The sequence below is a fragment of the Nerophis lumbriciformis genome, linkage group LG11, assembly GCF_033978685.3.
Source record: "Nerophis lumbriciformis linkage group LG11, RoL_Nlum_v2.1, whole genome shotgun sequence".
Classification (NCBI taxonomy): Eukaryota; Metazoa; Chordata; class Actinopteri; order Syngnathiformes; family Syngnathidae; genus Nerophis; species Nerophis lumbriciformis.
In genome coordinates, this window is record NC_084558.2 from 51665828 (window position 1) to 51680827 (window position 15000).

Sequence of the window (15000 nt, forward strand, 5' to 3'; positions counted from 1 at the left end):
TTGCTTTTGATGGTTTTATTTTTAACACTGTCTTACACAACACTTCCCGATGTATAATACAATGCAAAAATGTCCATTTCTGTCACGTTATCCTGCATCCTCTTTTAAAAGTCCAACATTTTTCCCCGTCAGATTTGGACAACCATCTGTAGTCACACCTGCCAGCTTGTACCATTTCAGTCCTAACATGTCCAAACACGCATTTACCTATGTGAACAAGTCATTACCTGTGGTTGTCTCTTTAATTGACTGCATAGCTGCTAGCTCCTCCGTGATTTGAAAGTCTGCAGTTATCCCACGTAAGAAAATGAGCAGCTGGGCGGTGTCACGTACATCGCAGCGCTCATCCAAAGCCAGCGAAAAACAGTCAAAGTCGGCCGATCTGTTCTTCAACTGAAGCTCCAAGTTTCCAGCGATGGTCTCAACCCGCGTCGTTACAGTGCGTCGGGAGAGTGACACGTTCTCAAATGCGCCCCTCTTCTCCGGGCATATCAGCGCAACAGAGTCCAATAAGCACTCCTTAATAAACTCTCCGTCAGAAAACGCCTTACTTTTTCTGGCGATTTTGTGAGAAATGACGAAACTTGTCCTGATGGCTGCATCTCTGGGGGTGTGAAATTTGGCAAAAAGTCCTTGTTGGGTTTGCAGTTTTACCATTAGCCTCCCTTGCGCGCTCTTCATCAGACAGATTCCGGTATTTTTCCTCGTGCTTCGTGGTGTAGTGGCGATTCAAATGATATTCTTTAAACACAGCAACCTGTGTACCACAACTTAAGCACACGGATTTATCTTTAATTTCTGTAAAGAAATACTTGGCAGTCCATGTCTTGTTGAAAACACGCCATTCCTCATCAACTTTTCTCTTTTTAGCGTCTCGGGGATAACCGGGCATCACTTGTCGCTGTGCACCTTCACTCACAGGTTACACACGGACATACGCCCATAAATAACACTTTTCAAAATAAAAGCAGCACAGTTGTATTGCACGCACGACATAGATGTTTTTTTAAATGTATTTTGTAATTTGTGATTGCCGCTGTTCACATTCACTCACAATCGCGCACGAGCATACGTCCACACGGAAGTAATACAAATAACGCTTTTCAAAACAAAAGCAGGACCGTTGTATTGCACACTCGACATAGATACTTTTTAAAATTTATTTTGTAATTTATGATTGGCCTCACGCAGGCCGGACAGGGACGCACAAAGGGCCGGATGTGGCCCGCGGGCCGCAGAATGCCCAGGTCTGCTCTACGATGATGTTTTGGTGAATTTACAAAACAATACAAAAAGAATGCCGTTATAAGTTAATAACACCAACACAGACAATAGTAAACATGTTAGCATATTAGCTAATGCAAACGACGCGAGCTTGTTTACATTACGATAGCACCTACAAATAGTATGCATGAAAACACTCCAACAAACATCACACATGGGACGGATTATAAAATATGATTTGTTTTAGTTATATTGTAAAACTTCCAAACGTTGCTTGGAGTGATGACTGAAGAATCCTTTTGAGTAGAAACGCTATGGACGACTTAGAAGACAGAACAGCACTTCTACTTAGGGTTGAAAGCGCTAAACAGAAGGGCACTGCAGCACCTACAGTGAGTGAACCCGTCCAGAAGATGGCGCCATAGCACTAACAATAACACACCTTTTCATGTTATTTTCTTCCACTATTTGCATTATGGCCGTCAGTGAAGACACATCTATAAATTAGCCGCACCGTTTTATAAGCCGCAGTGTGCAAAGCGTAGGAAACAATTACCGTATTTTCCGCACTATAAGGCGCACCTAAAAACCACAAATTTTCTCAAAAGCTGACAGTGCGCCTTATAACCCGGTGCGCTTTATATATGGATTAATATTAAGATTTATTTTCATAAAGTTTCGGTCTCGTAACTACGGTAAACAGCCGCCATCTTTTTTCCCGGTAGAACAGGAAGCGCTTCTTCTTCTACGCAAGCAACCGCCAAGGTAAGCACCCGCCCCCATAGAACAGGAAGCGCTTCTTCTTCTACTGTAAGCAACCACCCGCCCGCGTAGAAGAAGAAAAAGGGCGCGGATATCACCGTACGTTTCATTTCCTTTGTGTGTTTACATCTGTAAAGACCACAAAATGGCTCCTACTAAGCGACAGGGATCCGGTTCATGAAAAGACGCAATCTCTCCATCCGCACACGGATTACTATTTCACAGCAACTGATATTCCTGTGAACCGCACTGTGGATACAACGGGAGCACGTACGGTGAATATTCGCACCACAGGGAATGAGAAGTCATCCTTCACTGTGGTTCTAGCTTGCCATGCTAATGGCCAGAAACTTCCACCCATGGTGATATTCAAAAGGAAGACCTTGCCAAAAGAGACCTTTCCAGCCGGCGTCATCATAAAAGCTAACTCGAAGGGATGGATGAAGAAAAGATGAGCGAGTGGTTAAGGTAAGTTTAAGTTTACGCAAAGAGGCCGGGTGGCTTTTTTCACGCAGCTTCGTCCATGTTGATATACGACTCCATGCACGCCCACATCACGCTGGTTTTAATATATTATTAAAGTTTGACTGACCTATTTGACTGTTTTTTTGACATTCCTTTAGCGCAGTTAGATGCGGCTTACAACACGGGGCGGCTTATAGGTGGACAAAGTTTTGAAATATGCCGTTCATTGAAGGCGCGGCTTATAACCCAGGGCGCCTTATGGTGCGGAAAATACGGTAACAATAAAACAATTTAAGGTAATTCAGTGTCGTCATACTCTTGGTTGGATGAGTAGATCAGGATCAATTGTGTGCCAATCCAGGCCGAGTGGCCCGACCGCTACGCCGTGGCGGGCGCCGCCGTGAAGTCGCTGCGTCAGCGGCTAGAAGACGGCAAGCGCTCGGCTCGAGAGAAGGACGCCACGGCGGCCCGCTCGAGGGCGCGCGCCAAGCAGCAGGAGGCGGCGGCGCTGAAGGCCCGGCAGGAGGCCGACGAGAGCGAGGCCAAGCGGGAGCGGGAGGGCAAGATGATGAAGGAGGTGAGACGGGGCAGCGCACAGACGCAGGATTCTCACCAGCGCAGAGAGTCAAATTGTTGTTTGCTTTTTCCCCCCCGCTCAGCTACTGGCTCAGTACGAGCGTGTGGAGAAGGACAAGGAGGGCCTGAAGGTAAGCAACAGAGGTGGGACCAAGTCATTGTTTTGCAAGTCACAAGTAAGTCTCAAGTCTTTGCCCTCAAGTCCGAGTCAAGTCCCGAGTCAAGACAGGCAAGCCCCGAGTCAAGTCCAAAGTCAAGACTGGAAAGTCTCAAGTCAAGTCCTAAGTCCTGCATTTTGAGTTTTGAGTCCTTTCAAGTCCTTTTAACCACAGACTAATATATTAACACAGATTGTGTATGCTTTTCAAACGCTGTATTTATTTATTAAAACAAGTGCATTTTAAATTGCAGGAAAGAAAATTGTGCTGACATTGCACTTTATAATAGCACTATTAACCAGTCATTTTAAACATTAACTCATTCCTTTACAGAACAAACACATTGAAAAATAAAGTGCAAATGTACTTATTTGTACAAAAGTGTTAACATTGAAAAAACATGACATATACGTGAACATAACAAAAAAGTTGTACTTTTTATATGTCAGGGCCCTATGCTGCATTGCATTTGCAAAAGACCAAATTAGCCAAGAGTCTGTCAGTCATTTGTGCACGATGGGGGCGTAGTATGATGCCACCATGGCTGAAAACTCGCTCCACTGGAGCACTGGAGGCAGGCACTGCCAAGACTCTCATGGCCACTTGGAACAGTGAAGGAAGAGTCTTAATGTTCAATGCCCAGAACAAAAGGGGGGAGAGAGGTTTTTTGGGTTGGTGCACTACTTGTAAGTGTATCTTGTGTTTTTTTATGTTGATTTAATAAAAAAAAAAATAAAAAAAAATTTCTTGTGCGGCCCGATACCAATCGATCCACGGACCAGTACCGGGCCGCGGCCCGGTGGTTGGGGACCACTGAGGTAAACAACCAACAGTATGTCAGAAAGCTAGCTAAAACGGTACACATATTCATAATATAGTATACATTTTAACTGACCTTTATTTTACTATTTTTGTCTTTTTTTAGGTGGCTAAAATACGCGGTGCTGCTGACCGCCGTCTAACGTTACGTGTGATATATTGACTAACGTAACCCTGCTTGAAAAAAATCACTGAACAAAAAGTATGAATAAGGTAGTGAACTGCAACAGATTCCCGTGTTTGCAATAACGTTATAACGTTAGCAGTGAGTTTACAGCCTCACTGATTTAACTACACAGCAAATAAAAGTCACGTTACTTAGCCAATAAACGTTATCTTACATTCAAAACTTACCCTTCTTTGTGCAACTTCAAATGCCGGACGAAGTTGGAAGTTGTTGCCTCTCCATCAGTCATTTTCGAACCGCATGTGTTGCATACTGCAAACCGTTTTGTGTTGACCACCTCGTAATTTTTATACCCAAACAAAATTATTTTAGGTATCATTTTTTGTTCACTGGCGTGTGGTTTGGACATGTCTTCTTCGTTGGTTGTCCTGCAATTTGATTGGATGAATGCTGTGTGACGAAAACAAAGTAGATCTAATTTGATTGGCTGTTGTACTGAGCTCAGTACAACAGCTGGTGTGCTCTAGAGCACACCAGCTGACACACGCAACGCTGATAGACAAGTACACGATGAAAAATATGGAGCGCTCCCGAATAACTTTTTCATCTTTGGGTTTTGGGGAAAGTAGCAAGTCATGTCAATTCAAAAGGCTCAAGTCCAAGTGAAGTCACAAGTCATTGATGTTAAAGTCTAAGTCGAGTTGCAAGTCTTTTTACATTTTGTTAAGTCGAGTCTAAAGTCATCAAATTCATGACTCGAGTCTGACTCGAGTCCAAGTCATGTGACTCGAGTCCACACCTCTGGTAAGCAATGATGACGAGACATGTCCCATGTACTGGAAAATTGTTATAAGTACACCTCTGCATAACATTGTGTCCTTATTAACATTAAAGACAACAAAAATGACAGAAATATAAATCGACTTACAACAATGAATACCCTTTTGTTTTTAGTCTATAAGGATTTTTAGTGCATCCATTTTCTTATTTGAGAAGGACTGTATTACAGATTTCTACACAAACATTGTGTATATTAAATATACTGAAAGCAGTGTAGTGTAGTGTAGTGCCCGCCACTTCATTTTATTTGGCCCTCGAAAGCCTGGAAATAAAATGTGTCAATAAACTACTGTAACTTTTCTTACTAAATGTATTCTATTTTGGGAGTAAAAAAATATATGTACTCCATGTAATGGCAAATTATGTTAACTTAAATATTGTCTAATTATGCAAAATATATTATCAAAACATTTTTTAAATAGAAATAAATACCAATAGTAATGATTTCAAAGCAAGTTATCCATCAAATTGTGCAATGTAAAAGTAGATTTCATGGTAAAATTGTGAAATCTACTGTGGTTTTACCAGCATTTTTCTGTAAATCTAAAAAACAGTACTTTGTTTTACTGTAATAAACTGTGGTGCCGTGTTGGCATTTACAGTAATACACCCAAAAATCTACACTTGTTGATCTGCAGTAAAAAAAACCTGGCAGCTCCGTTGCCAAAATTTTACTGTAAAATTGCATTTTTTTTTAATTTACAATAAATAAACTAATGTACATTTTACAGTAAAATTCTGGCAACTGAGCTGCCTTTTTTTAACCATAATATCCATTTACAGTAATATACACTACATTTTGTGGTGAAATTATTCCAACTTACCATATATTTTTTTACATTTTAGTTAAAAAAAAAAATCGAATAATAAAATGCATAAAAAAACAGCACTTTTTTTTTTTTTTTTTTACAGTAATACACCAAAAAAAATCTACAGTTGATTTGCGGTAAAAAAAACAAAAAAAACAAACAAACTGGCAGCTCAGGTGCCAAAATTTTACAGTAAAATTCTGGTATCTGAGCTGCCTTTTTTTTACCATTAAAAACAGTGATACTGATTTTCCATTTAAAGTAATATACACTACATTTTGAGGTGAAATTTTTGCAACTTAATGTATTTTTTTTAATTTTGGTTTAAAAAAAATCTAATAAAATGCATAAAAAACAGTACTTTTTTTTAAACTGTAATAATCTGTGGTGCCGTGTTGGCATTTACAGTAATACACCAAAAAATCTACAGTTGTTGATTTGCGGTAAAAAAACAACAAACTGGCAGCTCAGATGCCAAAATGTCACTGTAAAATTCTTGTTACTGATCTGCCTTTTACTTTAAAAACAGCGGTACTGTTTTTCCATTTACAGTAATATACACTACATTTTGAGGTGAAATTATTGCAACTTACCATATTTTTTTTACATTTTAGTTTAAAAAAAATCTACTAATAAAATGCATAAAAAACTGTACTTTTTTTACTGCAATAAACTGTGGTGCCGTGTTGGCATTTACAGTAATACACAGAAAAATCTACAGTTGTTGATTTGCGGTAAAAAATAAAACTGTCCGCTCAGCTGGCAAAATTTTACTGTAAAATTGCTTTTTTTTTTTAAATTTCCAGTAAAAAAATAATTGTACATTTTACAGTAAAATTCTGGCAACTGAGCTGCCTTTTTTTAACCATAAAAACAGCAGTACTGTTTTTCCATTTACAGTAATATACACTACATTTTGTGGTGAAATTATTGCAACTTACCATATTTTTTTTTACATTTTAGTTTAAAAAAATCGAATAATAAAATGCATAAAAAAACTACTTTTTTTTTTTTTTTTACAGTAATACGCCAAAAAAAATCTACAGTTGATTTGCGGTAAAAAAAAAAAAAACCCTACAAACTGGCAGCTCAGGAGCCAAAATTTTACAGTAAAATTCTTGTAACTGAGCTGCCTTTTTTACCATTAAAAACAGTGATACTGTTTTTCCATTTACAGTAATATACACTACATTTTGAGGTGAAATTTTTGCAACTTAACATATTTTTTATTTATTTTGGTTTAAAAAAAATCTAATAAAATGCATAAAAAACAGTACTTTTTTTTAACTGTAATAATCTGTGGTGCCGTGTTGGCATTTACAGTAATACACCAAAAAATCTACAGTTGTTGATTTGCGGTAAAAAAAACTGGCAGCTCAGGTGCCAAAATGTCACTGTAAAATTCTTGTTACTGATCTGCCTTTTTTTTTTTTACTTTAAAAACAGCGGTACTGTTTTTCCATTTACAGTAATATACACTACATTTTGAGGTGAAATTATTGCAACTTACCATATTTTTTTTACATTTTAGTTTAAAAAAAATCTACTAATAAAATGCATAAAAAACTGTACTTTTTTTACTGCAATAAACTGTGGTGCCGTGTTGGCATTTACAGTAATACACAGAAAAATCTACAGTTGTTGATTTGCGGTAAAAAATAAAACTGTCCGCTCAGCTGCCAAAATTTTACTGTAAAATTGCATTTTTTTTAAAATTTCCAGTAAAAAAGAATTGTACATTTTACAGTAAAATTCTGGCAACTGAGCTGCCTTTTTTTAACCATAAAAACAGCAGTACTGTTTTTCCATTTACAGTAATATACACTACATTTTGTGGTGAAATTATTGCAACTTAGCATATTTTTTTTTACATTTTAGTTTAAAAAAAAATCGAATAATAAAATGCATAAAAAAACAGTACTTTTTTTTTTTTTTTTTTACAGTAATACACCAAAAAAAATCTACAGTTGATTTGCGGTAAAAAAAAAAAAAAAAAACCCTACAAACTGGCAGCTCAGGTGCCAAAATTTTACAGTAAAATTCTGGTAACTGAGCTGCCTTTTTTTTACCAATAAAAACAGTAATACTGTTTTTCCATTTACAGTAATATACACTACATTTTGAGGTGAAATTATTGCAACTTAACATATTTTTTTTACATTTCAGTTTAAAAATAAAATCTAATAATAAAATGCATAAAAAACAGTCTTTTTTTTCTGTAATAAACGGTGGTGCCGTATTGGCATCTACAGTAATACACCCAAAAAATCTACAGTTGTTGATTTGGGGTAAAAAAAAACAACAACAAAAAACCTGGCAGCTCAGGTGCCAAATTTGACTGTAAAATAGCATGTTTTTTTATTTACTGTGAAAAAACAAATTTTACAGTAAAATTCTGGCAACTGAGCTGCCTTTTTTTAACCATAAAAACAGCAGTACTGTTTTTCCGTTTACAGTAATATACACTACATTTTGAGGTGAAATTATTGCAACTTGCCATTTTTTTTTTGCATTTTAGTTTAAAAAAAATCTACTAATAAAATGCATTAAAAAAACAGTACTTTTTTTTACTGTAATAAACGGTGTTGCCATTTTGGCATTTACAGTAATACACCAAAAAATGTACACTTGTTGATTTGCAGTAAAAAAAAAAAAAAACTGGCAGCTCGGGTGCCAACATTTTACTGTTAAATTGCATTTTTTTAAATTTACAGTAAAAAAACAACAACTAATGTACATTTTACAGTAAAATTCTGGCAACTGAGCTGCCTTTTTTAACCAAAAAAACATCAGTACTGTTTTTCCATTTACAGTAATATACACTACATTTTGAGGTGAAATTATTGTAACTTATCATATTTTTTTAACATATTAGTTAAAAAAAAATCTAATGATAAAATGCATAAGAGAACTGTACTTTTTTTTTTTTTTTACAGTAATACACCAAAGAAATCTACAGTTGTTGATTTGCATTTAAAAAAACCTGGCAGCTCAGGAGCCAAAATGTTACTGTAAAATAGCAGTTTTTTTATTTACGGTGAAAAAACAAATGTCAATTTTACAGTAAAATTCTGGCAACTGCGCTGCCTTTTTTTTAACCATAAAAACAGCAGTACTGTTTTTCCATTTACAGTAATATACACTACATTTTGAGGTGAAATTATTATAATTTTTTTACATTTTAGTTTTAAAAAAGTCTACTAATAAAATGCAAAAAAAAACAGTACTTTTTTTAGTGTAATAAACGGTGGTGCTGTTTTGGCATTTACCGTAATACACCAAAAAATCTACAGTTACCTTAACTGTTTTTTGAACTTTGTTGTTTCCGTTTGGATGCTGCTACTCTGTTTTGTGTCACTTCCTCCTGGTTGGAATTTATCCTGATTGTTTTTTCTTGTTGTTGTTGGCAGAACAACTTGCTGGCAAAAGAGAACAAACTTGCCCGAGCCAACGACGAGATCTTGGAGCTGAAGAGGTGAGAGCGTGCACACCCACTGGTGGCGTAAAAACTCACTCATCCTTCCTGTGCTTTCAGGAACGTCTCCAAACTGGAGGGTCAGGTGAGGCAGCTGGAGCATGAGAACCAGGCCAGGGTCTGCCACGCCTTCCACGGTGTCCCCCAGTCGTCCGGAGCCGGGTGAGCATCTCCCACCAGCTATTCTCTTGCTTGGGCTTACATCCTCTATGTTGTCCACAGTCTCTACCACCATCCTGACCTGCTGCGCTCGCCCAGCAGAGGCAACACCCAGCCGGACATCACCCGCAAGAGGTCCCCTTGCCCGGAACCTGACCCTCCATTCCGAATCAGCCCGCCTGCAAGCGTGGAGACCCTCTCAACCGGTCGCCACTTAAGGCAGGTTATATATTTTCTAGTACTATCTGGAGATCGACCGATACGGCTTTTTCCATACCGATTATTAGGAGCTAAGGAGGCCGATAACTGATATTTGGAGTCGATATTTATTTGCAGTAAAAGTCACTTAAACATGAATAATATGTGTCAGTAAACACCTGAACAAGGCTTTAAGTTGTTTTTTAACATTATTTTTTAGGAAAAGTGGGACCAGTAGCGACATTATGTTTTATGGCCGCTAATATTGTGGTTAATTTAGCAGCAAAAAAACGTCAAACATCTACTAAGAGGAGCTTCAACGTTTGCATTTAAAAATATAGAAAGCCTCCTAGGAAAATTGGTAAAAATATGGCATTTTTCTACATTTCAATAACTCACCATCCACTCAATTTTATAGCAGTTTATGGATTTAATACCATGTAAGTTTTTCTTGTGAGGAACCCTGAAATATTGTAAACATTTAAATTAAATCACTTCTGGGCTCTTTCACGTAGATTAGAGTAAATACATTTTTCAAGATGGCGGAAATCATTTCTACCTGAATGTTACAGAAAGTATGAGAATGTGTGAGCTGATGCCTGCTCTTATTTACTTATAAACCATATTTTTCGGACTGTAGAGTGCACCGGTATATAAGCCGGATCCACTTCATTTTAGGGCAAACAATTTTTCCCATCTATTAGCCACTCCGGACTGTAATCTTCAGATATATTCGTTGTGAAATGAGTTAAATACATCGAAAGATTATGTAAATGTTTATTTCCATACATTAATTGTTTCCAAAGGGTGTCTGTAAAACGGCAGTAAAACGGATGATCAAACAAAACAGAAGTCATGGTCATGGACCCACTAGCTGCGGAAGCTAGTTCTCCAGTCAGTTAAATAGCCTCAATAAATACACGGTGACGTCATTTATTTTATGTATAAATTATACATTTTTTAGTGCTGTCTAGAGATCGACCGATACGGTTTTTTCCATACCGATTATTAGGAGCTAAGGAGGCCGATAACTGATATTTGGAGTCGATATTTATTTGCAGTAAAAGTCACTTAAACATGAATAATATGTGTCAGTAAACACCTGAACAAGGCTTTAAGTTGTTTTTTAACATTATTTTTTAGGAAAAATAGGACCAGTAGCGATATGATGTTTTATGGGCGCTAATGTTGTGGTTAATGTAGCAGCAAAAAAACGTCAAACATCTTTATTACGTGTGTCTAAGAGGAGCTTCAACATTTGCGTTTAAAAATATAGAAAACCTCCTAGGAAAATTGGTAAAAATATGGCATTTTTCTACATCTCAATAACTCACCATCCACTCAATTTTATAGCAGTTTATGGATTTAATACATTGTAAGTTTTTCTTGTGAGGAACCCTGAAATATTGTAAACATTTCCATACCTGCCAACTACTCCGGTTTTCCCGTAATTAGTACGGTTTTCATCAACCTATTCCGGGTTACGGTTGCAGTGATAAAAAATACGGTTTTTCATTAATTACATTTTTTTTTTTTTTTTTAAGTTTTATTCACGAAATCGCGTAACAACAATCACAATCGACACTGCTTCCCGTAACTTACTTTCGAGCCATTCCGAATGCCATGCGCGAGGCTATTTATAGCACCGCTGCCAAGCACGAGGCACCTGTTGCCCATTGTTTCCAAACGAGCGAACGATCATGGAATCAGCCGGAGAAAAATCGCATACGAGTCTTAAACCGAAAAGAAAACTGCAGTCATTCCGTGAAGAATATTCAAAAGCCTATCCGGGAATAATTATCCGTTCCAAAAAGGGTGAAAACTACGCGAATTGCACCTTGCGCAGACAAGATTTTTCGATCGGACACGGAGGAATTAGCGATGTAAAAGACCACGTTGGGACAAAAAAACACAAGTCTAATGCCGTTGCTAAATTTGGATTTTAGCCACAAAAAGGTAATGACACCAATGTTATCTATTGGAATTGTTTAGTACTGTTATACTGTTAAAAGTGTTTATACTATTTATGCTTTCAAGTCCAAGTTGAAGAAATCTTGTTAAATGTTGACAGCATAACTACCAAAATACAGAAGTATGTCCTTAATATTTTTGCAGTGCTATTTCTGTTGAAAAGTTCAAATGATTACATGAGAGATGTGATGTGCCACTTTTCAAGTGTCTGATGGCTTCAATTAATTGTCATTAATTTTTCATATTTTGAATTCTTTTGAAAGGCTTACAAAAAAACTACATTTGAATTGTAATTCCATGCTATTGACAGGACTATTAATTTTAATGAAGTTAGCTTACCATGTTTACAGTATGATCATTGTGATAGAAATGTGAATTTTAGGCACAGAATATTTTTTACAATTGAACAAGGCAGTAGATTATACAAGCTTGGACAGAAAGTTAATAATGACACCAATTTTTTTTTTAATGGAATTGTTTAGTACTGTTTTACCATTTGTTTACTGTAAAAAGTGTTTATACTTTCAATTAACAAATTGAAGTCTTGTGAAAGGTTGACAGGATAACTGGCATTAACTGTCAAAATAATTTCAAACTATTGAAGTTAGCTTACAGAATAAACATGTCAATCAACCCATATGATTTTTGCTGTAATATTTTTGTTTTGAAAAGTCACTGTGACTGATAGAAAAGTGATGGTTTTAGCAACATTTTAACCTGTCTGAATGCAATCAATCATTTTGCGTCGGCCCCTGGACCCTGGCTACTAGGTTTTTCTGATTTCAAAAGTTGGCAGGTATGCATTTCAATTACAACACTTCTGGGCTCTTTCACGTAGATTAGAGTAAATACATTTTTCAAGATGGCTGACATCATTTCTACCTGAATGTTACAGAAAGTATGAGAATGTGTGAGCTGATGCCTGCTCTTATTTACTCATAAACCATATTTTTCGGACTGTACAGCGCACCGGTATATAAGCCGGATCCACTTCATTTTAGGGCAAACAATTTTTCCCATCTATTAGCCACTCCGGACTATAAGCTTCAGATATATTCGTTGTGAAATTAGTTATATACATCGAAAGATTATGTAAATGTTTATTTCCATACATTAATTGTTTCCAAAGGGTGTCTGTAAAACGGCAGTAAAACGGCTGATCAAACAAAACAGAAGTCATGGTCATGGACCCACTAGCTGCGGAAGCTAGTTCTCCAGTCAGCTAAATAGCCTCAATAACTACACGGTGATGTCATTTATTTTATGTATAAATTATACATTTTTTAGTGCTGTCTAGAGAGCGACCGATATGGTTTTTTACAAACCGATTATTAGAAGCTAAGGAGGCCGATAACTGATATTTGGAGTCGATATTTATTTGCAGTAAAAGTCACTTAAACATGAATAATATGTGTCAGTAAACATCTGGACAAGGCTTTAAGTTGTTTTTTAACATTATTTTTTAGGAAATGTGGGACCAGTAGCGACATGATGTTTTATGGCCGCTAATGTTGTGGTTAATTTTGCAGCAAAAAAAACGTCAAACACCTTTATTACGTGTGTCTAAGATGTTTAACATTTGCATTTAAAAATATAGAAAATCTCCTAGGAAAATTGGTAAAAATATGTCATTTTTCTTTACATCTCAATAACTCACCATCCACTCAATTTTATACGATTTTATAGCAGTTTATGGATTTAATACATTGTAATAGAGATGTCCGATAATGGCTTTTTTGCCGATATTGTCCAACTCTTAATTACCGATTCTGATATCAAGCGATACCGATATATACAGTGGTGGAATGAACACATTATTATGCCTAATTTTGTTTTGATGCCCCGCTGGATGCATTAAACAATGTAACAAGGTTTTCTAAAGTAAATCAACTCAAGTTATGGAAAAAAATGCCAACATGGCACTGCCATATTTATTATTGAAGTCACAAAGTGCATTATTTATAAACAACAGCTTGGAATTTGGGACATGCTCTCCCTGAGAGAGCAGGAGGAGGTTGAGGTGGGCAGGGTTGGGGTTGCGGGGTTGAGGTGGGGGGTACAGGGTAGCTGGGGGTGTATATTGTAGCGTCCCGGAAGAGTTAGTGCTGCAAGGGTTTCTGGGTATTTGTTCTGTTGTGTTTATGTTGTGTTACGGTGCGGATGTTCTCCCGAAATGTGTTTGTCATTCTTGTTTGGTGTGGGTTCACAGTGTGGCGTATATTTGTAACAGTGTTAAAGTTGTTTGTACGGCCACCCTCAGTGTGACCTGTATGGTTGTTGACCAAGTATGGGTGGCATTCACTTGTGTGTGGGAAAAGCCGTAGATATTATGTAATTGGGCCGGCACGCAAAGGCAGTGCCTTTAAGGTTTATTGGCGCTCTGTACTTCTCCCTACGTCCGTGTACACAGTGGCGTTTTAAAAAGTCACAAATTTTACTTTTTGAAACCGATACCGATAATTTCCGATATCACATTTTAAAGCATCTATCAGCCGATATTATCGGACAGCTCTACCTGGAAGTGATCCCGGCGCCGCTATAAATAGTTCGCCTGCGTTAGCGCGTATAATAACGATATCACTAATACTCGGCTAATATTAAAATCACGACATGTCGTGATGTGATCAAGCTAGCGTCGTTAGCATTAGCTAAAATGCTAACATGCTTATGAGTGTGTGTGTTAGTATTATCAACTTACAACGGCATTCTTTTTGTGTTGTTTCAATTTCACAAATTCCGCACCGTAACACAACATAAACACAACAGAACAAATACCCAGAAACCCTTGCAGCACTAACTCTTCCGGGACGCGACAATATACACCCCCCGCCCCCCACACACCTCAACCTCCTCATGCTCTCTCAGGGAGAGCATGTCCCAAATTCCAAGCTGCTGTTTTGAGGCATGTTAAAAAAAAATAATGCACTTTGTGACTTCAATAACATGGCAGTGCCATGTTGGCATTTTTTTTCCATAACTTGAGTTGATTTATTTTGGAAAACCTTGTTACATTGTTTAATGCATCCAGCGGGGCATCACAACAAAATGAGGCATAATAATGTGTTCATTCCACCACTGTATATATCGCATACTTGCCAACCCTCCCGAATTTTCCGGGAGACTCCCGAAATTCAGCGCCTCTCCCGAAAAACTCCCGGGACAAATATTCTCCCGAAAATCTCCCGATTTCCAGCCGGAGCTGGAAGCCACGCCCCCTCCAGCTCCATGCGGACCTGAGTGAGGACAGACTTTTTTCATGACGGGAGGACAACAGGGTGACAAGAACTAAATCATCTAGACTAGAGATAAATTGTATTATTATGTTTATTTGACCTAAAAATAAATATATTTATTAATAAAAAATAAAAAAAACTAAATAAATTTTTACTATATTTTGCTAAAATCATCAAAATTAAT

General features: G+C 37.2%; 1 protein-coding gene across 3 annotated transcripts in view; it reads left to right on the forward strand.

The window, feature by feature from the left end:
• The window catches only part of LOC133610207 (M-phase phosphoprotein 9), a 104654-nt gene that overhangs the window by 39361 nt on the left and 50293 nt on the right, over positions 1 to 15000 (forward strand). For all 3 annotated transcript variants that reach the window (XM_061966317.1, XM_061966319.1, XM_061966318.1), the window contains 5 exons: positions 2813 to 3028; positions 3111 to 3158; positions 9191 to 9255; positions 9316 to 9417; positions 9478 to 9633. In XM_061966317.1, coding sequence (XP_061822301.1) covers positions 2813 to 3028; positions 3111 to 3158; positions 9191 to 9255; positions 9316 to 9417; positions 9478 to 9633 — 587 coding nt within the window. The remainder of the gene's footprint in view (positions 1 to 2812; positions 3029 to 3110; positions 3159 to 9190; positions 9256 to 9315; positions 9418 to 9477; positions 9634 to 15000) is intronic.